A 26,070-nucleotide genomic window follows, 5' to 3' on the forward strand; every position below is an offset into this window, starting at 1 on the left:
TCTACCGGCTGCTATTTACCTCAAAATGGATACAACATTTAGGAAACAAATGCTTCCATAACAAGCTGTAATTGGCTTTTAGCTTCCCATCTATCAAAAACACATTAGTCACTAATAATGCTGTCCTTTTACAATATTTGGGCGCAGTCCAATATCACCTCATACAAATCCTCGCAAATTTATTTCTGCCGTATTTCTGTAAAGCGTTGTGTACTCTGTGGACCTGTCTGCACACCCAGACTGAAAACAGGAGACAGAGACAGCACTGTTGGTTTTGAATCTCATATCCTGTTTTATTGTTCAAATATAGCAGAACAAGATCTACAACACAGTACAACCAACACACCCTCGCGGTCAGACGCACACACGGACACATGGGAAGACAAACAGAGAAGACAAATTTGTATAGACGCACACACACACACACACACACACACACACACACGCACACACACACACACACTCAAACACACACACACACAGCTCCGAGTTGTCATGATTGATAGAGACAAGAATTTCTCTGGGGAACGACTGATCAAACATCCTACACACACACACACACACAAAGAAATGCACACACACTCAGAGACAGATGAACAGACTACAGGCCAACAGGACAACTTGTGTATTAAAGGGGATTTTTAGGAGATTAAGGATCCGGTGACAATAAAAGATCAAAGCGTTCAAAGTCCACCTTAAGACAGAATCCACGTTTGTTACTGACATTTCAACGAGCCCGCGGTGACGGGACTTAAGTGGATTTCACAGGGATGAGAGCACATTTAACAGCTCACACCTGTTCACACCACAGAGGGAAATACAACTGCTGACGGAAATGGATTCATCTCAGAAACAGAAATGACATGAATTCTGCTCCATAGTGGATGTTTTTTTTTTAAAACATTTTACTCAAGAATCCCACTCTTAAGTCACAGGTTTATATTTAAGAGACTTTGGCAGATCTCACAGCAAAACGAGCCATTATCGCCCCACATTGGCTGAGAACGTTATGCCCGGGCCACACTGCCTGCATGAGCACCGCGTGTGCGTTGCAGAACACCTACGGTAACACGGCGCCCGTGTTACGAGGTTAGCTACTCTGCCTGTGTGAGCATCGCCAACCCGTTTTCACTCCAAACTTGCTAAATAGCAGCACTCTGTCGGTGCTTTCCGCGTACAAGCATGACGCCAAAAGCCACCTTCTGCATCCAACCCGAACACGAAATAGATATATATATATATATATATATATATATATATATATATATATATATATATATATATATACTATTCAATTATTCATCGCACCAAGCTCTCGGAACGCAGGGAGTACACTGAGTACAGATGGCACAGCAGAACGTCAGGGACATTAAAAGTGAAACTTATCAATTCATTCTGCTGAGTTGCAGCAGCTTGAATTATTTGATCTGATCAGCTCTGAATAGATCGACGGATCAATTATCCACCCCAAAAGTCACAAACTGCTGCTGAGGGGGGAAAGGACCAGCGAAATCCTCTGAAATTCAGAGAGGGGACACAAAATGAGACAAGGGGACTCACTCGTCACTCACACCTGCTTGTAATTGTGGACATACAGTCCTCAGAGCAGCAGGCAGCTCTGCAGCAGCACCGTAGCAACGATGCTGCGTGTGCGAGCGTGCGAGCGGCGACAGCTCAGCGAGGTGGCCGTGTGGCCCGGGCGTTTCCTATGCATTGTCACCTTAAGCACTTACATGAAAAAGTGTATTTGTTTTAGTGACTTAAGGCCACTTTGAACAGAGGTGGTTTGATTTAACAGCATTTTTTATATTTACCTGCTCTTTACAAAGTGAAATCAAAGACAATTAAGAAATCAAATTCTTCATTTTGTGCTTTTTTTACCGTTGAATTTTCTCATTTCAAAACAAAACATGTTTTCACATGAAATTCTTTTCTCTAACAGGGACAGCAAAGCAATATAAACAATAAAAAGGATAAAATAACATATAATGTCAGAGAGTTAACCAATCACCTTCATCCAAACGGTATCATCATCATCATGCTGTCAGTCGAAAACCTCATCTCCACAAAGTGAAAAAAAATCCCCTTAATTTCACACAGTGTGTTTCTGTATAGACTTCATGAGCTGTGGGGTCAAATGCAGAACACAAAAAAGCACGATTATTTAATTTTCAAGTTTAGCAAAAATCAAATGGATGGAAGACACTGAAATCAAGAGCTGTGGGGTTTTCATCTGACAGCAGCGATTGTCTGAGTTAATCTCCTCAACATCAGCATCACCCTCTGAAGAACTTCACAGGCTGTACAGTACTTCAGAATAAAAGCTCCTCACATCAACAGAAATACTCCAAATAAACACTGAGCCTCAAACAGCCAGGCCTCGGTCTGTGTTACAGGCTTTACAGGAGAACTCTGATATTCTTTGACCTGTACACATGCTTTTGTGTCTAAGTGAAAATGGGAACGACAATTTTTGAAATAAGCCCAGTATTGAGTGAAAGCGCTGCAGCTGCTACCCATTAAACAGGCTTCAATGTAAACACTTTGGGCATTTGTGCTCCATCAATTCACATTCACTAAAGTGCTTGTTTTGCCAATGACAGGCTGAGATTTTTATTTTAAGTTTCTGACAACATTATAGAAATGTCTACAAAGATAGACCATTTTGTTAAAGAGTAAGATCTTTTTTGTTTAACCAGAAACAGCCCTGAAATCGCTATCGCCGAACTCAGCAGACGCCATGTAAAAAACTACACTTCATTCAAAGTTGACAGAAAAACAAAGGTATTTTCAATGTTGCAACAATTACCACCTCTGGTTTGGTTGAAATAAACCCTCAATTCACCCGTTACATAAGGAAATATGATGGCTCTATACATACTAAAATTACTATTTATTTAAAAGGAGTTGGGTGGAATTGGCGGGAGCAATTTCAGGGCTCTCTGGGGTTAAAAGGATCTTACTCTTTAACAAAAAGGTCTATCTCTGTACAGATCCTTTCCAAACACTTAAAATAACAATCTGAGCCTGTAAGTGGCAAAAACAAAAACTTCAAGTGGACGTAAACTGACAGTTCTGTAATGCCATTAGTGGTTACCGTTTTGCTGCAGATGCATGCAGCTGTATCACTTGACGTATCACTGGAACAGTTTAAACAATTGTTGCTCGCATTAGTCACTTGGACACAAAAACATGAGAAATATAGTCCAGGTTGAAAAATACTGAAGTTACCTTCTAACATCAAACAATTCATGAACGGATTTAACACAAAATCATCTGTGCATGTTGCTGCTGCTTCAAATTCATTTCACAAAAAAATACAGTATGCAAGCAAAAAATTAATAACAGTTACATATAATTAGGCAGGAAGCTGAGTTATGAAATGAATGCCTACGTGTAATTGTAATTATGGCCTTTCACATAAAAATAGGAGTTTAATAGAAGTTTCATTGAGACAAGCACCAACGTCATTAATGGAGGTTTTGGCATTAAAGGAGTAAAAACGCTTTCTTGGCAACTTGTAGTGTATTACTGGAGTGTTATTACATCTTTAGCATATGCAATTAAGTATCTCCAATTCATCCTCTATGAAGTTAGTGCTATTAGTGGAAATAAATCAATGTGATACAGTCTGCATGCTGATACAGTCTGTAGGCTTCCACAGTGTTTTTGGACCCAACGGAGGAGCCATAACGCTGGTATCGCTTGTTTGAAAATGTAAATTTAGAGCCTATAATATATCTTAAATTGACGATTGTCTTAGTGCTGCCTTGGCAGGACACACATGGTTAACACAACAGTAATATGTAATACTTAAAGCACAGCTGGGGTCAGATCACTTTCCATAAACAACTTAAGGACAAAAATGCAGTGTGGTATGCAGACAAGCATCTTATGTAAAAAGTAAATTTAAATGCTGGAAGTCTGAAGTTTCCTGAATTTGAATTCAAAGTGCTTTGAACCCAGACGTGTTGCAAAATAGGCCTACAACAAAAACTTGCAGAGAAGTCCAACACCTCACGAATCCAGTCACAACACAGTCAAACCAGCTCTTTTCAAACACCTTCTTCAGCCACAAAGATGAGCAGATGAGTAATATTTTTTCAGTGAAGACCGCACTGATTTTTTAAGAGAAATGTGAGCTAAAAAAAAATATTCTTTTCACTTCAAATGTTGAAGTAAAGAGAGTTAATTTTTTTCACAAGGAAATCGAGCATATGGAGTCCCAGTTTACGTGCAGGTGATGGTAAACCAAACTCTACAAAATGTGATTTATCTTATTCCTAAAGGGCAGTTTGTGAGAGGCAAAGTGAACCCTACATGTGTGTCTCTAGAGGCGTGCTTCACATGTTTTTGGGTTTCACCGACAGCTGAGTGAGAATCAAAGGATGACATGCTAGAGCTGGCCTGTCGGGACGGTCACGTGGCACTAAACTCAAGCTACATCATTTATTTAACTAGCACTGTGTCAAGCTAGGTCGGTTGGGCAGGGAGCTAGCATGACTGGCTAGCTGGTGTGGTTGGCTTGCTGGGTTAGCTCGTCAGCGAACTGGGCTGACTGGTTGGCTGGTTCAGGCTTTGTGCCCAGGGCTTACTGACTCTTCTCCTGGTTCGCCAGGCCTGGCTGATGTTTTCTGGGCGGCTGTTTGTTTCAGTCTCTGTACCTCAGTCCGATGATGTCACTTCCTGGTGTCCGTGGTGGAGTTAGCTGTAGTGTCCGTCTTTGTCGCAGTCTCCTCAGTGTTTCCGGGGGGCTGCAGCGCCGTGGCGTTAGGCCCGCCCCCGTTTTGAAGTGTTTCTTGTTTGTACTGTTGCAAGGCGCGATTGACGGCATCCTCCACCAATCGCCTGCTGACCCTCAGAAGCTCCGCCTCATCAGGTTCAGACCGACGACGCCCACCTGGGTAGAACAATCACAATACAACAACGTTAAAATCATTCACACAAACACATTATCACACTATCAGAGAAACTGAGGTATGTTTCCAGCCACCAGACAGATGTGAGTCCAACTTTAACCTCTTTTAGCTCTGGTTTTGGTCCCCTCCAACGCAGAGGGAAATTCAGATTCAGATCAGATGCACTTTATTGTTGCCCTCTTACTTTATTAAAATTGTATTCTGCTGAGCCTAAAACTGTCTTTCACTTACAAAAATCTGCAAATACCTCCTCTCATCTATCGATCTGATCAGCTGTGAACGTATCAACGAGCTGCGAAGGAGATAAAGAGAAATCCACCTGCTGCGCTGCATTCATGGACCCGCAAAAACGGCGGATATTAGTGTGACACCACAGATAGACTGACACTAACCGCTACACCGCCCCCTGCCTTGAACACCAAAGTAACAAAATAACACAAATAAACTAACCAATCGAGGCAGCAGTTGACCAGCAGCTCCTGTGTTCAGCGAGGTAAAATTACAGTTTTTGTCTGTGGAGTCTGGATTTTGAAGAGAGCATAGTTAAGTTTCACTTTTAGTTCAGCTTCCTGTCAGAAAGGGCTGTCCGTGTGGCAATTACTGAGCATACAAGTGGATAAGTGAGACTTGGATTATACTGCACAAGTTGTGTGAGAGTTTGTAAAAAGATGGTTTGATTCAGTGTTGCTGTTGTTAAATGTGGTCCTCTATGACTTCAAATCATCAAGAATGGCTGTTTTTGGATTCTTCGTTCATAGTTTTTTAAGCAAAAAAAACTATTCAAAAATTCAGTGTAACATGGTATAAGTAATTGATTTACAAATGATAATTTGGAAGGCAAAGTGTTCCTTTGATATAAAATTGATTAGTGTGGCTTTAAAGTAAATGAAGTAATATTTCACTGGAATAGTGCTCTGGGAAATGATTTATATGTCATTTTCTAACATATTACTGAATTACGTATTTGAGAAACTTTGAGTTTAAGTCTCTTATGTTTCTGGAAATATATATCTTTGCAATATTACAGTTCTTGCAGTTTATACCACCTAAAGTGGCACGCATTGATGCTTTAAAACCTGCTGCAAAAAGCAGTTCTGAGGGGATCTTCAGGGGAACAGTAATCCATTTCCAACCTTATAAAAAGAGTATAAATTTGGAATTTGAAACCTTTTATCACAGTGGCTTTCCCATTGTGTTTATGCCAGTAGCCAACAGTCTACTCGATTATATGTGACAGGACTGACATGTTTAAAACCTTAACTGCAGTCACATTTAAAGCCATAAAGTCTGTTATGAATTTGATTGTAACTGTAAACCTCCCGTGGTGTTTGGGCGTCTTTTCATATAACACCAGGGCTGACTTCATTTCTATTCCAGCGTGTTCAAAATGAAAACAGAAAATAACTATCTGACAAGGATAAATGAGTACATACTCAGTCATCGTAGCCTGAATACAACAACGATAGATTGGATGTGACGACAATAGACAAGATGTGACAGAGTTGATAATAACAGATGAGGTAAACAAAGATCTCTCGGCTCTTCTATACGTGCATTTCGGATTTAATCTACCTCCTGGAGTGATTGAAAAGAAAGTTAATTAACAAGAAAAGCTCTATAGTGCACGGTTGGCTCTGTTTTTGCGACAGACAAAATGACAGACAAAAAGACGGTGAGATAGACGAGGAGCCAGACCAACATTAAGCCAGTTAAGAAAAAAAGTAAGACGCGCAGACAGTTAAGGCAGGCAGGCTGTACGATGGACAGTCTGCACTGAACCATTCAGAGAGAGAGTAATAGAGAATCATTCAACCATCCAATCTGCCGGACGCGCACATACACACACACACACACACACGTAAACACACACACACACACAGACACACACACACACACACACACACACACACAGACACACACTGCTGCAGAGGTTCGAAAGCCACTCCAACCATCTCAACATTTGATTACCAAGGCCAAAGGCAAACTCCCAAAGCCTATATTTTACACCACAGATCCCAGTGGACCCACAGGCTTGTTTACATTTGAAAGCAGTGCGCTGCTCTGTTATTCATTATAGAAAGTGATAGTTCATAAAGTAGGAGGAAGACAGCGAACAGGGAGGATAAAGGTTTGTGGGGGTCAGAATCATATCCATAAAGTGTATACTTTTCTCTATTGTATAATACTTTTCTTACCAACCTACTGCTACTGTTAATATTTCAGTATTATTTATTATTCTTTTTAAAGGAGACCTGTGCAGTTTTTAGCAGCTACTGGTACTATGGAGCTTTATGACACAAAGTATCAATGACTTTTAGGCATATGGACTTTTACATCAGCTTACGCAGTTATTAATAAAACAAAGTGCATCTCAGGTTTGGTGTATTTTCTCTTTATGTATCATTAGGGACTTAAAATGTATAGTATGTATGATTTTCATAAAAAATGATGTATAGACATGTACAGCATGCATCCAAGAGAAAAATACAAAAATTGTGGACATAGTGCATTAAAAACACAAATATAGAGAGGAACAACATCAAGTGGACGAAGCTAATTCCAAAACAAGAGAGTAAAGGAAGCAGAGGATGGAAAGGAAGAGCGACGGAGAGGAAGCCTGTTTTCTGTTGGACAGGGAGGTGCTGGTGATTAGCTTAGTTAGCTGAAGTATCAGCTTTTCCATGACAACACATGCAACATGTCTGAATAGTAGTGAGTGCTGTTTGTACAAGCATTGTGGGGAGGAGAGGCTAAGTTTAAATGATTACAAAGGGAAACAGTTGCTCCAGTGTATACACTAAAGTTGAAGGGATGGCTATTGTGTCTGAGCTTGTTTATCAGAAAAAGAGTCAGTGGAGGATCCCTGCATCCATCGACAGAGGTCCTAGCTAAGCCCCTAATGTCCTAAAATCTCCAGAACGTCTTAAAATCCTAGAAACATCCGGAAATCCTAGAAATTTCCTTGAATCCTGGAATTGTCCTAAAATTCTAGTAATATCCTAAGATCCAAGAAATGTCCTAAAAACGTCCTAAAATCCTAGACGCATGCTAAAATCCTAGAAATGTCCTGAAATTCTAGAAACGTCCTAAAATTTTAGACATATACTAAAATCCTAGGAACATCCTAAAACCCTTGAAATTTGCCCAAATCCTAGAAACATGTATGAGGCTACTGCGACTGGCTCCTGCAAAAGTGCCCCCAAAGCAAAGCAGGTTCAGTTGAATTTTCCTGCTCCAACGTCTGTTCAAAGTCCCTGATATCAGTGAAATGCACCTGTTAGTTTCCATACAAGGGACAAGGTAGATTTATTTGTCATGTCTTTTTATAATACACAACTTAACAGTTCCAGGTATTGTACTGCTAGGTATAAATTTAATAAGATGTACAAATGCTCTCAGTCCATGGTGACCTGCTACAGATGATTTACTGTTGGCTCATCCATGCTGTGGATATTTTATACACTCCTCTTTTATCCTCCGACTCTCTGCTGGGTTGAGATCAACCATACAGACTACTGGAATAAATTCCAGTTACTCTTACTGCAGCATTTCACCATCGCTATCAGTGTGTGCACATCCATTATGTATCCATGGATTTGTGTTAAACCAAATATTCATCCTGCAAACAACAAGCCAAACAGAAGCACAGCCGCATACGAACACTCATGCTCACTCATCCAATTACGTCACCGTGCGCTCCAATCGGCTTCACCGTCTTATTTTTCTGCTAAATTGATTTGAACCTAACATGGTGTTCTGTTTTTGTACACAGAAGTCACGGTTTATTGAGTTGTTCTGTTGTGAGAAGCCCTGCTGCTGTTGTACTGCGATGATATTTGATAACCTGCAGCCTGCCTGTCAGTTTAACTGACTCAAACCTTTGACCGCAGTTTGATGAGGGATTTGAGCCCTCAGGACTGCAGCTGACTGAATTCATTTAAAATCTGCTTCTCTTTGTGAACCATAAACACACCCATATGTGGAACTAAGAGGATGTTGGCCATTTCTAATCAAGCTGCGTCAACTAAAACTGGAGTCAGTTTAAGAGTGATTTACATAATTTACACCTGATATTAACGTGCGTCTTGACATATTATCTGGATAATGGCCTTTGCATTTACATCTGGAATTAATAAGCGCTCATGTTATCTTGATTCTGCCCACATTGTAATGGAAAGTCAATATGCTAATTATTTCAGAAGGGCTTGTGGATTTGTAAAATAAAAATGGCAGATCCCTGATAAAGGGAAGTAATTAATGCACTTCCCAAAAGGAAAGACTTCTGACAGTACTCAAAGCTACTGCAAGATACCTTAAACTAGCAGAGAGAGGTGTAGTGAGGGGACCTTTCATAACACTAGGTGCATTTTGTACTTAAAGGGACAGTTCAGTCCCAAAAACCCAAACTACATATTTTAACTCTTAACTGTGGGACTATTTATCAGTCTAGATAGTTTTGGTGTGAATTGCTGGGTGTAAGAGATATCGGCCATAGAGATGTCTGTCTTCTCCCCATTACAATGAAACTACACAGCACTCGGCTTGTGGTGCTCAAAGCACCAAAAAAAACCCAACAATATTTGCAAAACTCAACAGCAATGTCTCTTTTCAGAAATGGCTACTTAAAATAATCCACAGACCTTGTTGTGAGCAGTTTCATGCAGAGATTATTTTGTCTCAACCAAACTACATCCGACAACCGCATCACCGCGAAGTCGAAGGTGTGTATCTACTGTTAGCTGAGCTAGCACCACTAAGCAAGGTAACATGTTTTCAGTTTTTTAAAAAGTTCATACTGGAGAGAAGGCAGACATCTCTACGGCCAATATCTCCAGCTAAATAACCTAGATTAATAGATAGAACTAAAGGTAAGAGAAAAATAAGTAATAATAATAAGCCAAAGTCAGTGTCAACTTGGTTCCCTCTTCAAAAAGCCCATTGGATTTTTCCACTGGATTTCGGATTATCGCAGAAAATATAGTCTATGGTAAACAAATGTTTTGAGGCCTAAATGCAATCGCATTCAGCCACAGTCACGACAACTTCCCTACCACACAAAGGCTGTAAAGCCATGTTCGGCGTGATGATGTTCTGTAGTCTCATTTAGCCACTTGTTAGCATCTACCTTTTTTAAGACATATAAAAGCTTCAAAGTTCATGAGTGGGATATTTACAGACAAATTTTATGTTTTAGAACAGAACATGAAAGCCTCTTAAACTTGTGTTAGCCACTAAACTTATTTTAGCCTTTTAAACAAAAACCCATTCAAAAAAAAAAAACATTAACTTTGAGACAAGGGTACCAGAAGCACTAAAATGCTAACTTAATCTCCAGGTTTTTTTGCGCAGCACTCTATGACTGACGTCAAAGTGGCTACGTCCTTTTATTTATACAGTTTATGAGTACAACAGTTGCTTTTTTTGTTTACATGATTTATACTGTATTTACACAATTTTGTAATGGAGGGAGTTATAAAGACATACACGGAGGAATGTCTTAAATAAAAAATTGTATGTATTTGTATGCTACAACATGTGAAAGTCAAATATCAGCAAGTAAAACTGTTGCATTCAAAACCTTTAGGTCTGTAGACACAAACCTTTGGATACAGTTTCTTGTTTAAGTAGAAATGATGAGATACTGTATCGATCTCTGTAAGAAAATCCTTGTATTTGTCCCCTGAGGGACTTCCTCTGTCAAAAAAGCTACAGCAGAGGAGAGGGGGGATGGTTGCCAACACAAGGCCATAAACTCAGTAATGGACAGCCTCCTTAATCACTTCCTTTCCTGCTTCCTTAAACTGGACACAACTGCTTCTGCTTGGATCATTTAGATAAACTCAATTAAACTGATGAGGGAGGTAAAGTGATCATAGAGAAATATGATATCAGCTGAAGAAAATGCAGGCAGATTCGGTGTCATTGGTCGGAATCGTCATGACATAACTGTTATTCTTAGACCAGTGCAGTTTTTAAAATGCTATTGAGTCAAACTACAGATGTGACCAGTTTACTCCAATATGAGTGATGTTGATTCATCATGATTTCTAAAAAAAGATATTCCAGTGATTACATAATGCTTCAGGTGATTATTTAGGGTGAGTCATGGTCCAAAGGTGGGTTGCGAGGCCATTCTGAATGGACCACAAGTGACTCGCGAACATGTCAAGTTTGTAAAAAACACATCATATTTTGATTTGAGAGGGTGGCTGTTTTTCTCCCCAAAGCTACAAATATTTTTCCTTGAGTCTCCCTGTGAAAATGCATGAAATCTACGTTCCACATGATGTGTTCAAGGACCACTGGAAATTGATAATTCACTGACAGTTTCTGTTTTTATAGTTTTGTTTTTGGCTATAATAAATGGTATGATTTTGACCACAACCCGTAGATGTGGAATGCATGTTTGCTCAAATCTTCAAAAATTTTAAAAGAAAAAAAAAAGAAAATGGAAAAAAAAATTACAGAACCACCTCAAAGAAATAATATATTTCACCCTAAAAATAAAAAAAATCATCCTCACCCCCCCAAAAATTACCACTATTTTTTTAAAAAAAATAAATTAAAACTTAAAAAAAAAGTTTTAAATAAAAAAAGTCAAACAATTTCCACATACAAAAATATTGCCAAAAATTGTCAAAAAATTTTTAAATCACCAACATTTTTAACGACAAAAAGGCCATGGAGTTTTACAGAATCAAGTATTGCCAAAAAAAATCAAGGATAAGAAAAAATTAATTTTGTTTTTATGATTTGTGTGAATGTCTTCAAATCCGCGAAATGCCCCTGCTTAACAGAGACAGCAACCCAGTTTGATGACATGACGAAAGGCAAGTATGATGCTGAATATATTAAACTGTGTGGACCTTGAACTGATGACTAAGGAGAAATCTGGACCCATGTGGATAAAGCAGTTGGAAACCACTGATTTGGATGATCTTTTGTAATCAGTATAATCACTGTAATCCAGAGGTTGCTGAAGGGAATCACAGCATTAATCATCTGAAATTGATTGTTTGATGATCAGAGTGAATTTTTTGCCTGTAATCATGAACTTTGACATATGTAGAAGTACATACTTGGGCGTTTGGCATGGAGTGGGTTCACATCTGCAACATAAACACAAACATCGAATATTAAACAAACACACACACACACACACATAAAAGAAGAGATATTTCGCTGTCTTGTGGATTTCATGTACTCCCGACTCAGCAGAGCCATAAAAGCCTCTTTGTCTGCTAACATAAGGGAGAGATTTTTTAGTGCTACACTGCAGTGATTTTTTAAGATTAGGTTTGGACCTCTGGGCTACAGGAGCACTGAAATGGATGCACAAATATTCTGAACAAAATATTGTTATCCAAATCCACTGACTGTCATACTGCCAAAAGCTGCAAGACTCTGCGGTGTATAAATAGGATGCAGGTGTGCAGTTTTTGAGTGCGAGTTGAGACAAACCAGCATAATTTATTACACAAAATTGTGAACTGAAAAAAAAAAAGTCATGAAAAACAACCCTTTGTCAAACGATAAAGTATCTGAATGTTTTTTCAGAGGAGGCAGTGCTTTCAAAAACAAACGGCTACATTTTATGGGAAAATTGAGGACATACAAGGACTAAATCATTCATTCTTCCTCCTCTTTTTTAATCAGATATGTTCTTGCTGATGTTATGAACATAAAGAAAATATGAACCCAACATACACAGACTTCTGCTCGCCTGTTCTATCTATGTGTCTTTTAGAAGAGGCGTGTGTTTGTGAGAATTAGTTTTTTATCGACCTCTTCGATCTTGGTCTGACAAAATGAAGCCCTTTATGGTGGCAGTAAAGCCGCCCTCTGTACCTGTTACACACACACACACACACACACACACACACACACACACACACACACACACACACACACACACACACACACACTAGCAGAGACACAGATAAGCCTCTCTCACTGTGCACTGACTGATTCCACAGCAACAAGGATATCTCTGTCTCTCACACACAAATTCACACAGTCAACAATATCTTTCACACGCACAGACACACGCATATTTCTCAGAGTTTAAAGATCGAATTACTTTGTCGTCACACAACAACAATCACGTTCAGGGAGACAACTGGCAATTGCAGAGGCATAAGAAATTGGCAACTTCTTAAACTTCTGTGGTTATTTTCAGATGTATTTGTAACGTTTAAAGCTGTATAGTTAAATACGGCGGTGCAGCCTAAGTGATGTTTCGACTGTGTTTATTTTATGTGCTGTGTTGCTTTGCTAGTGTCTTTGATGAACCAAATCCAGCGACACCAACACTCAGCAATGTACTGTTGTGGACTGGGGCCGCAGTAAATAAACATATTTTAGCCACTTTAGCAAAACATATTATGAGCTCAGGTTTGAGATGTATTTGAAATAATTTTTCCAAATTACACACCTTACACATTAACCAATCGAGGATGCAGTAGACCAGCAACTCCAGTGTTCTGGGAAGTAAAGTTAGTGTTTCTGTCAATGGAGTCTGGTGGCTTTGAGATAACGTCAGAAGTGGCTATCTGGCAGCAACGTAAAGTGGTGCAAATATTGTAAATATGGTATATACTGGTTCTGAATACAGTTTCAGTGGCTGAAAACCAACCATTAACCACCGTTTTTAAATTAAGTCCCTTACCTTCTGGTGAACAACCATGAAACCTTATTTTGGACAAAATATGTACGTTAGTTAATGGCAAAAGAAAAATCTTTTTTTTTTTTATGTTTCAACTGTGTCATGAATCACAGACATTTTAAAAGATAATTTTGGATCTCAACAAAGTTGCAATTTCTGTTAAACTGTTGAAGTATATAACTGTAAAAACACACAATTAGTACGACTAAGCAAGTCGCGTGCGTGATGTGTATGAAGCCTGTGTGTTTTGTGCTTGGATGTACTCACACCAGCAACAGGTCTTAGTTTCCCAGCTGATAAAAAGACCAGAAGTCGCTGAGTAAAACACATCAGGTCAGATAACGTCACATTCGTGCTTGGAACACAGCTACAATTACCTACGTAACAAGCTGGGTGATGCAGACGAAACTAAATGGTGCTACAACAAACTTTAGACAAAATTCATCTTTCTGGATTTGCGACAATGTCTTTTGTATCAACAGACATCATGAGTGTGTTTCATGGCACAATTCAAATGTGATCAACAACACATTTGTCTCTTGCTGTCAACTACTTATAAGCTTATATAGGGGACATGGGGGACACCAGAAAGAGAAGGTCTTTGCCTCTTCATATCCTCGCTCCTACATCTCCTCTTTCTCTTTATCTTCCAGTGTTGCCAACTCTTCTCCAATTAAAGTAAGTGAACACGGGGCGCCAGCTCTGACAAGAAAGCAAGTGGGCGGCCCATGCACAAAGGCTATATTCTTTCTGCAGCAGCCGCTGGTTCGATTCCAACCTCGACCTTTTGCTGCGTGCCATGCCCCCTCCATCAAAAAAGGTAAAATAACCACAAATTACTAAAAAAATAAATAAATAAAAGAAAGGAGAATATAGCCAGCACTGGCTTCAAAAGTTGATAAAAGTTGCTAGATGACATCATATGCTCATTTGCATATTGGTGACATCATCGCACATTAATGAAAGCAGTCCTGCTGATTTATCTTCCATAGAAAAAGCCTCAACAAAACATCTGCATTGCATTAGAGCTATAGTGCTTAATCATGGCGCACTACTTTCAGGTGCATCGAATCCAGAGCGCGAGAGCGTCACCTTAACCACTGAAGCTGATTACAACTGAACATCCACGGCGAGCATCGCCTAATCTGCTCCTGTTTGTCCCACACCCACTGCACAGCGCAAGAGGAGAGAAGGGGAGAGACCAAGGACTGATGGGCAATAAAACATGGACTGCCATTTCTCTGAGCAGCATGCATGAGAATAAATTACAATAAGGGCTAATATATTTCTGTCTTTTCCCTAATGGTTTGAATTAGACACTAAATTAGTCGCTATTAGCTTTTTAGAAATAAAAATGCAAAGAGGGTCTGAAAAGTCAATTACTTTAGAGAGAAAGTTGCCAAGTTGGCAACACTGGTATCTTCTACTCTTTCCTTCCTTATTTAATCCCTCTGCCTCTTTCTATCTTTACTTTCTACTTTTTTTTTTTCTGGCAGTGTTGTCATGACGACGGGGGGATAAGAACCAGACAGGCACTTCAACTTTTAACAACGCAGAGGTTGTACTGACTTACATCAGGTTTTCTAGCAGGTTTCACTACCTCTTGTATTTAAGTGCGCTCCCTCTCTCACATCTGTTTGACTTTTTCTTCTCCTTTAACCTTTTTGTCTCTTTCTCCCCTCTGACTTTCTCTCCTCTGCGCCTCGCTGCTTCTCTCTTTCAGGCTCATCTTTCTTGTATTTATTGACTGGTGTGTCTCAAGACCTGTTCTCAAATATCACTCCTGATGTCTCGCTCTGTGAACTGGCATCCATTTTTCCTCTAAAAGCAAAAGCTGTATATTTAACTCAAGATATGAAAAGTGAAAAAAAAACTAAAAAGTGGAAGAGCTGAAGCCTCCAAGTATTAATATTTAGATTTCAGTGAATGAGAAAAAAGGCCCGTTTCCACCGCACAAACTCAGGGGCAGTTTTACAGCATCTTGCCCGTTGGTGCATGTCTCTACCACAAGAACCACCCGCGTAAGACAATTTTTGAGAACTTTTATAGGGGTGAAAAAGGTCCCTGCCTCAGGACAAGTACTTCAGAGTGGCCCCGAAAAACTGCAAACGCCTTTTTAATGCTGCATTCACATGATGTAGGAATAATTGGAATGACGACTTTCCCACCAGGACAATTGACGTTAGGAGACTCTCATGTTGTAAAAACAACATGGCAACTTGGAGATAAGTTGCTGACTTGACGTCATAAATGCATGAACATGGTGGGCAAAGGTCAGTGTTTGGTCAATGGTAAGAAACGTATTATTAATTCACATATTAAATATAATTTTTTAAAGATAGCATCCCCCCTCATATCCCCTACTGCTTTTAAAAGGCAGTAGTTTTCATGAATAAAATACTGACTTCCCAACTCCAAAACTACAACCCTCAGATATCACATGAACGCAGCATAAAGCACAGCAGAGGAAGAAGAAAAATAAGTATGATTATGCTGTCTTCACGTGCTCCTCAAAAATATCATAAGTACCGTATTTATAAGTTACAGGAAAATGAACAGCCTTACAAAGTCGTGATTATGAGTGGGAACTGAGTAATTTCGATGATTTGATGAGTTGCTGAATTGTGACATTTGCGTGAGATTTCAGGGCAGCAGAAAGGGCTGAAAGCATGGAAACAGTGTCAACAACTCATGGTAAAAAAATAGATATTTCGTTCTTAGTAGCTATCATTTACTTTTAGCTGTTGCACATTTTAGTATATGCAACTAATAGCTGTAGCAAGGAAGCAAACTTTTAACTATAAAGCGTGCCAGGTGAGTATACGGACATTGATAACGTTATTTCATAACACGAGTTGTCAACTTAAAATTAAACTATTTAAAAATATAAAAAATCTGGAAAAAGCATTCAACCTCTTGTTCAAAAGTTCTTAGCATTAAAATACAACCCCCACCCCCACATCCCACTTTACGACCTCAAAGCACATGAACAAAACAAAGTCGGCAGATAAACTTCCCAACTCAGAAACTCCAACCTTCGGAAATCACATGAACGCAGCATAAAAACGCAGCAGAAGAAGAAAAACAAGTATGATTACGTCAACTCCAGAGTCCAGTGAGTTCTACTGGGGACATTCACTGCAATGGAGACACAAAGGCTGAGAGGACAGACTACGAGGCCGTTCTTGTAAATGTTCCCGCCTCCTTGGTTTTACAGCAAGTTCCTGCGATGGAAACACACCTAAAGAAATCTGAGGGGACTGAATTTGTTTCTTTATCAGTATGCTTTACACAAAACTCTGCCTTAACATACTCTCTGTCTTTTTTACTGGTGTTAATTGAGCCAGACTAAACCTCTTAGCCCATATGGTACAAATCGAGCCAATTAGTAGATTCTGGTTAAACCTGTTGTGAAAATGAGATTAGTCCAGAATATCCTGTCTTCTGTCCAACAGCAGCAGGATGCCAGGATGTGCTTTCATTACTGTCTGTGTTTTTAAGCCAGGCTAGCATTATGGCTGCAGGGATGGCAAAGTCAGTCTGCTTGCTCCAGAAGGATATATCTCAACTATGGCTACGACTAATGAAAACCTTTAACCATTGTTTAATCTGCAAATTAATTTATCGATATATCGATGAGTTTTTTGGTCTATAAACCAAAGAAAATAGAGAAAAAAAGTCTACTATCTTTCTTTAATACTCTTTTAATCTCGCTTCTTCTTATCTTTCTTTTATATCTGGCCAAAATTTGTTTTTTTGGATTATATTTGACCAAGATCTTTTTATTTTTCATTACAGTACAAATAGCACAAATCACATGGAATCTGATCTGTTCATATCTGGTTTGGGTCACTTTCATATGTGTTTCTCAATCGCATACAGGTCTGATTGCAATGTGTGTGTCTCAACAGTCATATCAGAAATCATGCAACTTTTACGCAACAATTCTGAGCTGGTGAGTCTTGTGGAGAGGCGCTGACGGACGAAGTTAAAAGTCATCATGAAACTTGTGATAGAATCTGTTTCATTGAAGCCATTCACATCACAATCCCAAACTCCTGGCTCTGACTCTGTATCCACACACACTTCTGTTCCCAAATAACAGCTGGCGCTCCACAAAAAGCCATAATCAGAAATTTGGCTCCCTTTCTCCTCGTCCTCGTTATCATCTTTTCATAATCTGCTGGCTCCCACAGCACATCAACTTATAAATGAAACAAAAGATACTGACTTCAGTGGCCTCCATGTTAACCTATATACAACAGCATGCTGCGTGTGACGTCTGTTATTGGTTCTTTCACTCATGTAGGTCAGTCCTGTGACCAGTCAAACAAAAAACAAAAAATGGATTTGAGCAATAAATCGGAATTTAGCATGAAGGCTTTCAGAGTGAATGTAGCTTAAATGCTTGCAGGACTAAATGCATTCCTGTCAGTCTTAACTGCAATTTCTGTTAAGTGCTAATTAGCAAATTCTAGCATGCAAAACCAAGATTGGAAACATGGTAAACATCTTTACATTTGCCAAAAGTTGCTTTGTTACTATGCCAAAATTAGCACTTGGCTCAAACAACTGCTGTGCTTAAGTACAGCATAAAGCGATGCTAGCATGGATATATTATCTTAGTTTGCATTTTTTACTACTATTTAAAGTAATCAGTTCCTCTTCTTAAAGCCCTAAAAATTCAATACATATTTTAAAGTTTCTGTGCAAAAAAAAAAATCCCTTCATTCCTTAAAATGGCTTGATGTAACTCTACACATTTGCCTAACTTAGCATACACAAATGTATACATATGCAAATTGCACGGCTTGCCTGCAGCTCGAGTGTACCTGCTCGCATCGACCCTGCTTATCTCTCTTTACGTCAGAGACATAATAATATGACTATGTTGTATGACACCTAATGATGTGTTGCAAATGCTAAATAAACCTCGTTTTTGATTGCAAACACTGAAAAGCTGAAGTGAAAGTAAAACTTAGCTTGCAAATTACAGCTCTGCCTGCGATACACCTTGTTTCGCTGTAGCGTTGATTTGATTGGTTTTTTTGGGTTTGTGACATCACAGACCAGGGAAGTCAGAATCTGTGTTTTTGAGATTTTTATTGGTACACTGCAGTCTCATGGCAATACTCAGTCTCATGGAAATACTCAGTCATGGCAGTGACAGCTTATTCTGCTTACGATTTGTCTTAACACTATACAGGTATGCTAACATTATTAAGAACTTAATTTTCATTGACGGGGTCTTTAATAGTTATTAGTTTCGGCCTTAATTCTGTTACATTATAGTTAATCAAATGAAACCTCCTATTACTTTAGCTTCCTCTGTCAAAATGTTATCCTTTTCATCTCGAACATATTAGCATGCTGACATTAGCATTCAGCTCAGGGCACAGAGCTGCTGGTATATCTGTAGACTTGTTATTTTTTCCTTTCACTGTGTTCCTCTTTCACCGTCTCACTTCCTCCGTCTGTCTCTGATGTCTCTGGGTTTTCTAGTCACTCAGAGGGGCAAAAAGGTTGAGAGGTTGTTGGTGTACAGATGCTGCGTTTGGGATTATGACTGTGCTGTTAGCGAGCTGCAAGTCTGCACTCTGTCAAGTGACAACTACTGTGTGTCTGCTTTGTTTTGATTTCATTCCCGGCGTCACCGTTCGGCTTTGCTTTACTTGGCGCTGAACTCCTCTCCCGGGCTCTGCTCTGCTGTGATTTATGTTGTGCTATGCAAAAACCTTTTAACACCATTACTTCAAAGTCCCTTACACACTTATTCATCCTGTTTTTCCTCCGGATAACTAATAGAGTCCACTTCCTGGTTGGATCTGGGCTGACATACTGCTGAAGTCTGCCAAAATATGTTAGCCGGCCACTTTCAATACTTTGTACTTTCCATGATGGAGAGAGCACTTTGTCATGTTCAGTTCCAGAGCTGCTAACCATACAGAAATACTTCATCACATCTGCATGCAGCATCAAAAGGCCTCAAAATAATCCCATTAATCTGATTCACTGGATACAGCAGCCAAACTGATTGTGTTTTCATTCAGGCTTTTAATCTGCTGCTATGACTAATTCCCTCTTAAATTAACTGATTTTTGAAAGCTCAAGTGGCAGTGTAGGCAGAAAAAGAAGAATGCAGCATATCTTGTTGGAGGATGAAGATAAAGCATGAGAAAAATGGGCAGATGAAGAGAAGAAGATGAAGAAAGGGGGACAAAGAGGAGGAGGAAGACTACTGTACAGTATGTGATGTGAGGAAGAAGAGAGCGTAAACTGAAATGAATTGAAATGAAATGAATTGAATTTAATTGAACTGGTGTGTGCAATATGGAAATGCAAAAACACCAGAGGTAAAATGGAAAAAGAAGGTGAGATGGTGCATCTGCGGACACAGCAGGAGGACCGAGAAGGTGAAATGAGGAAGAATAGACCTTCGAAAAGAAGTAAAAGACAAGGACAGAGGGTGACATAAAGACTGGCGCTGCAGGGGTGAGGTGGGGGTGAAGAGTCCTGATGGTGGAGCAGTTTCCTGAGGAAATACCAAAGACTCTCTCAGACACGAGATTCATACTGCAGCCCAGTTTAACTCATTCATATTCACACTGTTATTCACACTATAGCTCATATTCAGGTTATAAACTTATTAAGAATAAGCTGTTTAAGCTGAGATTTTTGATGAATAATCAGCAGAAATGTCGATACAATGACAAAGTGGGTAAAGGCAAATCATTGAATAGTCTGATAAGTTCAGAAAAATACATCACTTCACTGTCCTGCAACCTTTAAAACTAGGAAAAAGACAACACAATATTTTAATATCCCAAAATCCCTGCGTTCGAGACCCCTTTGCTCTGACTGGTTGTTTTCCTTCAGCTGTGGTGGATTTTAGCAAATGACACTAGAAGCACTACGAAGTGGCAGAGGAACATGATTTTTTCTCACAGAATTTTTGTCTGTATTATTGTATTATTTTAGGAAAATATGACAATTTCAGCAAATATGACAAATTCATTTTAATAAAAATGACTAACTGTAGCTTTAAATGCAAACACAAATGCTCCCAAAGGCTGAACCACATCAGCGTGTTGTGCTTAAAAGTGCACTTAATTGAGATTAATCCACTTCATTGAACAGTAGGCTGGAGGTTGAATGTCAGATCAATAAACCTGAGCTGTTATCCGACGGGAGAGCTGATGGATCCAAACAGCCCTCACCAAATGGCCTTTGAGCTAAAGAGTAAAATTATGCAGCTCTAATCGACATAACTTTCCAAAACTTTCCCTAAAATGCGGCCTAATGAGGCTGCATTTCTTTCAATTCGACAACAGAGAAAAATCATTACATTTCTGGCAATCTCTTCCTTATGCCGGAACAATGGATACACGGTGCTGGTGCCCAGACGAGTGTGAGACTGTTCCTCTCCACCAGCGCCCTGATCGACAATTTCACGGCCGGTAAATTCCTCCATCAAGACGGCGAAGACCATCAAAGCTCTATTTTATCACTCATGCTATTTCACACCCAGCCTCAGGCCCTCCTCAAGTCTTCATCATCCTCATCACATCACTTTGAGGGCATAAAAAGCTGATGTGCTCACTGATAGTTATATCAGCCCTTATATAATACTGACAGGGGAAATAATAGTGTAAACGGATTTGGCAATGCAAAAAATATCCAGTTGGAAACTGTTAATATTGTCTTTGTGACCTGAACATGATGAACCATGTGAAACACAAACATCATTTTGGGAAAAAGGATGGTGAGGTTGGCCTTTTTTTCTCTTAACGAGAGTAACCTCTCCCTCCTTTCTTGTCATTTCTGTCCTTGAATCCAAAGAGAAAGAGTGAAAAGCACTCCTCAGCCAAACTTTTAATAAATTATTTTGGGGAAAAATACAGCAACATTTCAGATGAGAAGACTAAGACACTAGTGAATAAGACAAGATAATTATTTCTCTCTAATGTGTTTTTAAAAAAAAGATTCCAGTGCAGTCCAATTATTTCTTGAATAATATATAAAGTACAACTTTTTTGCTTTAACTTCATTAGTGTTTGTGTTTGTATTTTATCAAGACAAAGAAACTACAGCTATGCTTTCTGCTCTGTGAGTCTCTACTACATCTTGTTTCCACACAGTCATATTGTGTGTCTGTATTTCCATATGGTATACCGCAATGATACTCAATATAACTACGGTGCCAGAGTGTATAAAACAGCATCAAAACAGAGCTTCAAAAAAAGTGCCAGTGGAGGATCCCCCCACGGCTGCCAGCAGAGGTCTTGACTAAGCCCCTAATGTCCTAAAATCCTACAAACAACCCAAAACCAAGTTGATGTGATTTATCCTCTAGGGACCATGAATGTGTATAAAAAAATTCCAGGCATCTCATCTACAAGATGTAAAGATAATTCTGGATTTTGGGACCAAGATTGTAGATTTATCAACTAAAACTGACATCCCTAGATCCATGCAGCAAAAACTACTGAAAAAAAAACATTTTCAGCATTGCTTCTTTCAATTCAAGAAAAAAATCGAGGATCTCTTAACATCTGGGTCAAAGGTATAAAAGCTAATGAAGACACTGAAGCTGTGCAGCTGTACAGGTGCACCGCCTGTGAACGCAGTTAGACCGCAGATCAAACAAACAACGCAGCCCTTCTAGTGTGAATGGACAATAGGCGAAAAAACATGCCCTGCTTTGATTTGACATCTTCACTCCTCTAGCCTGCTGTCACGGCACAAAGCAACACAACCTAGTCTGTAAGCTAAGTTAATAAAAGCATAACAAGGCATGACTTGACTATCAGCTCCGCACAGCCTGACTGTGACTAAATGTGATACAGTGCAATTTCAGAGTGAGGAGTTCAGTGTTTTCATCTCTCAGAAAAATCAGAGCAACACAAAGAATCACATGCCTCTCCCTATTAGCATCGCCCATGTCCAAGCCTTGTCTAAGACACCAATATGGCTTATTACTTACTTAAAGAGACAGTTCAAACTAAAATCAAAAATTACACGTGTCCGCCTTCTCTTAAATATAATGGAAGATGGCACTCGGCTTGTGGAGCTGAAAGTGCCAAAAAAAGCACATTTTAAAAACTCAACAGCAATGTGTCTTTCCAGAAATCATGACCTGGTTAGTCAAGATAATCCACACACCTTGTTGTGAACAGTTTTATGTAGTAACTATTATTTTTCTCCTGAATTAAGATAAGATTTAATTGATCCACAAGAGGGAAATCACTTGTTACAACAGCTCAGTGGAACATTAAACACGGAAGAAAACAAATTCAAAAAGGAGAAAATAAAATAAAAGAAATACAGAAAAGGAAAATATAGATAAAGAAATATGATCTGAATTTAACAACTACCAACATATATATATATACTACTGCACAACAGTCAGTATTGCACAGGGGAATTGCATGACGATGACAAATTACAGTGCAACATTAACAGTGCTACATTATGATCGCGTACCAAATACAACCGACAGCCGTATCAATGAGCAGAAGGAAGCCTGTATCTACTGCTGGCTTGCCTAGAACCACTGAGCAGCTAACATTACCGCTCAGCTGAGGAAGACGCCACTAATGTTTACAGCTCGCACTGTCAAGAGCCTCTCATCCATGAATAGATGCCCACCTCCTTCTGTGCATTGATACTGTTGGTGGATGATGTTCAGTAGAGAGAAAATAGTCCCTGCATAAAAGTGCGCACAAAAAGGTCTGTGGATTATCTTGAGTAACCTGGTCGTGATTCCTGGAAAGAGATTTCTCTGTTGAGTTTATTAAATGCGTTTTTGGTGCCTGAGCACCACAAGCTGAGAGCCATCTAGTTCCATTATATTTAAGAAAAGGCAGATGTCTCTACGGCCAATATCTCCAACACTCAGCAACTCACACCAAAACAATCTGGACTGACAAACAGCACTACAGGTAAAGGAAAAAATATATGCATTTTTTGTTATGTGTTGAATGGTCGCTTTAAATATGTTAATGCTGATGTTGATGTTGTTGCAGCTTTATTATGTGCTAGATGTCTTTATAAAGAGCGCTGGCTGTGTCTGAAACATCTCTAGCTGCAACAGTGTCCGGCTGTAAAGCGACACTGGCTGTGATCCAGTCAGATCTCAGCACAATCAAACAGTGGGGAGACGAAGCACTGAAGAAGTCTCTTATTGATTGCGCTGTTAAGAAGGAGACACAGTGCTGTTTCTATTTGTCTTTCCACAACAAAAGCGCAGTTTCTTATTCCCTGTGGCTGAGCTTTAAGGCCCGTGCGCAATAATTTGAACCCAGCTGTGCCTCCCCTCCGCTGTGTCAGGACCTGACTTGTGGAGAAGAAGCAGTCAGCCAGTACTCAGGTTTGGCTTTTTCTGCTCAGTGACCCAGCTCACTGCGCTCTGGCTGGCTGTCAGACTCACACTTATACAGACACAAGCAGACCTCTGGAACATGAACAAAGAATGTGAATATTTCAGTGTTTTTACATTTCTTAGAAAAGAGACTTTGCGGTAATGAAACGAGAAATCATTAACAAAGAGAGACACCAGAATGAAAGAAGAAATCTCTGCAGAGAGGAGTGAATGGGAGGAAAAGGATGAATTAAGCAGTGCTGCATGCATCTCTTCCCCTCGCTCTACGCCCTCCTCCTCCTCCTCACTGTTCTGCTCTCATCTTTCTCCCCCTCTTCCTCACATGTGGTCTCTGCTGTCTTCACCAGCGCTCTCTTTATTTGTGCATCACTCTCTTTCTTCTCTCCCAAACACACACGTAGCTGAATTTCTAACAATTTTTACTTTAAAATACCACAGTTGTGCAAACCTTGACAGCTAAAAAAGGGAACAAAAAACAGTTTTGATCATCACTTCTGTTCTGTTGCTACACAGGTGAACGGCTCGTGCAGCGGCCAACCAGGAGCTGAACCACCGAGCAAGTGTCACTCTGTGAGGGGTAAAGCTGCCTTTATCTTAACGTTATTAGAAGGGCAAAATACATTGTGATAAGGATGTGGATAAAGGTTAAGTGTAAAGCAAACCAGTGCTATAAAAGGAGCCACGTACACTCATTTAAAAAGACCACAGCATGGCACACTATCCATGTGCATTAGCACAAAGTATTAAAATAATGAAAGTAGGTGCAGTCGACTAGGAACCTCCTGACAGAGGAGTGGTTAACAATAAAACAGAGGAGCTTAAAGACAACATCAGCACAGTTTAGTGACTGGACTGTTAACCCTTTGCAACCTGAGAAAATTGGCTTGATTTCGTTTAAATTCTTGTAAAGAAGGTGATGAGTAACCTTCTTGACACGACACACTGCCACCAACTCGACGTTCCAACAAAAACAGCTTTCTAAACACCACTTTCACCATAGATAACTCAACTTACAGTGCATTGTAATGTTCTACCACACACAACGCATCTATAAATAAATTTAAATAACACATGCACTTATCAGCTCTGTGTAATGCTGCAAAATCTCAAGTCATTTTGCCCGGAAGTGGAAGAGTGACAAATTCAAAAAGGCCATAACTCGGTGGTCATGAGTCGTACTTATTATTGGGTATCATTAAAAAAAACTAACGCCAATCCCAACACCAATGCCCTTAAAGTAGATACCAAAGCACTTCATTCTTTATATTACTACTTCATTTATTATCCATCATATAAAAGGGAGAATTCAGTTGCAAAAAAATACATAATTAAAATAAAATAAATTAAAAATGCTATTAGGTTTGCAGTAAACTATAGCCATACTTTCAAACATTTTGGCATTATTTTCGCTGAACTGCAAACTCTGTCTATTGCTCACAACACCATAAATTGTAAAGGTTGTAGCTGCTGGGGTGGTGGGCAAATCACATGTTGCTTTGAATCAAAGAACGCCTGCGGTGGCTTTGTTCAAAACCACAAAAACAGTTTTTCCCCCCTAGATTTGGGTACCATAATGATTCAATTGTCACATTTTCTTTAAATCTTGCTCATTTCATCCATAAAGCTCTAATATTCCCAAATTATTCTCCCCAGTACTTTTAAAGTTTAGCAGTTTATGTAATGTTGACAAAGATATCAATTACAAATGGACATAATGCTCATAATATTTGTGTAATGACTGGCTCTATTTCTTAAAATACCAGTGAAATGTTTTTCATGCTAAGATATAAACTCTGTGGGCATTTATGTTTTTTGTGTCCTTGCATGTGACAGGTAGAGTGCGAGATATGTTTTTTTTCCCTGCAGTGACTGCTAACACCACTGTGTGACACCTTGTCATGTTGGTCATGGTTGAATTCACATGCAGATACACTGCACAAACACACAGACACACACTCTGCATCACACACGTGTCTTGCTGTGCTCACGAGGGCGACTGTCACCAAATCACAGGAGGAGCAGCTGACCTACACAAACACTCCTCGTCTTTGTCCTCCTCCCTCTCCTCTCCTCTGCCTTTGTCTCAGTATCATCATTTCTCTTAA

At 39.5% G+C, this 26,070-nt stretch overlaps 1 protein-coding gene across 4 annotated transcripts in view; it reads right to left on the reverse strand.

Annotated features, from left to right (window-relative positions):
* Positions 1–268: 268 nt before the first annotated feature.
* akap7 (A-kinase anchoring protein 7) overlaps positions 269–26,070 on the reverse strand; it is a 63,841-nt gene continuing 38,039 nt past the window's right edge. For 3 of the 4 annotated variants that reach the window (XM_088089459.1, XM_088089458.1, XM_088089457.1), the window contains 2 exons: positions 11,999–12,028; positions 269–4,900 (listed from right to left, as the gene is read on the reverse strand). In XM_088089459.1, coding sequence (XP_087945585.1) covers positions 4,680–4,900; positions 11,999–12,028 — 251 coding nt within the window. In that variant the 3' untranslated portion in view covers positions 269–4,679. The remainder of the gene's footprint in view (positions 4,901–11,998; positions 12,029–26,070) is intronic. The other variant, XM_042503538.2, reaches the window with a different exon arrangement.

This window comes from Plectropomus leopardus, chromosome 16 (genome assembly GCF_026936395.1).
Source record: "Plectropomus leopardus strain MGB_pleo_1.0 chromosome 16, ASM2693639v1, whole genome shotgun sequence".
Classification (NCBI taxonomy): Eukaryota; Metazoa; Chordata; class Actinopteri; order Perciformes; family Serranidae; genus Plectropomus; species Plectropomus leopardus.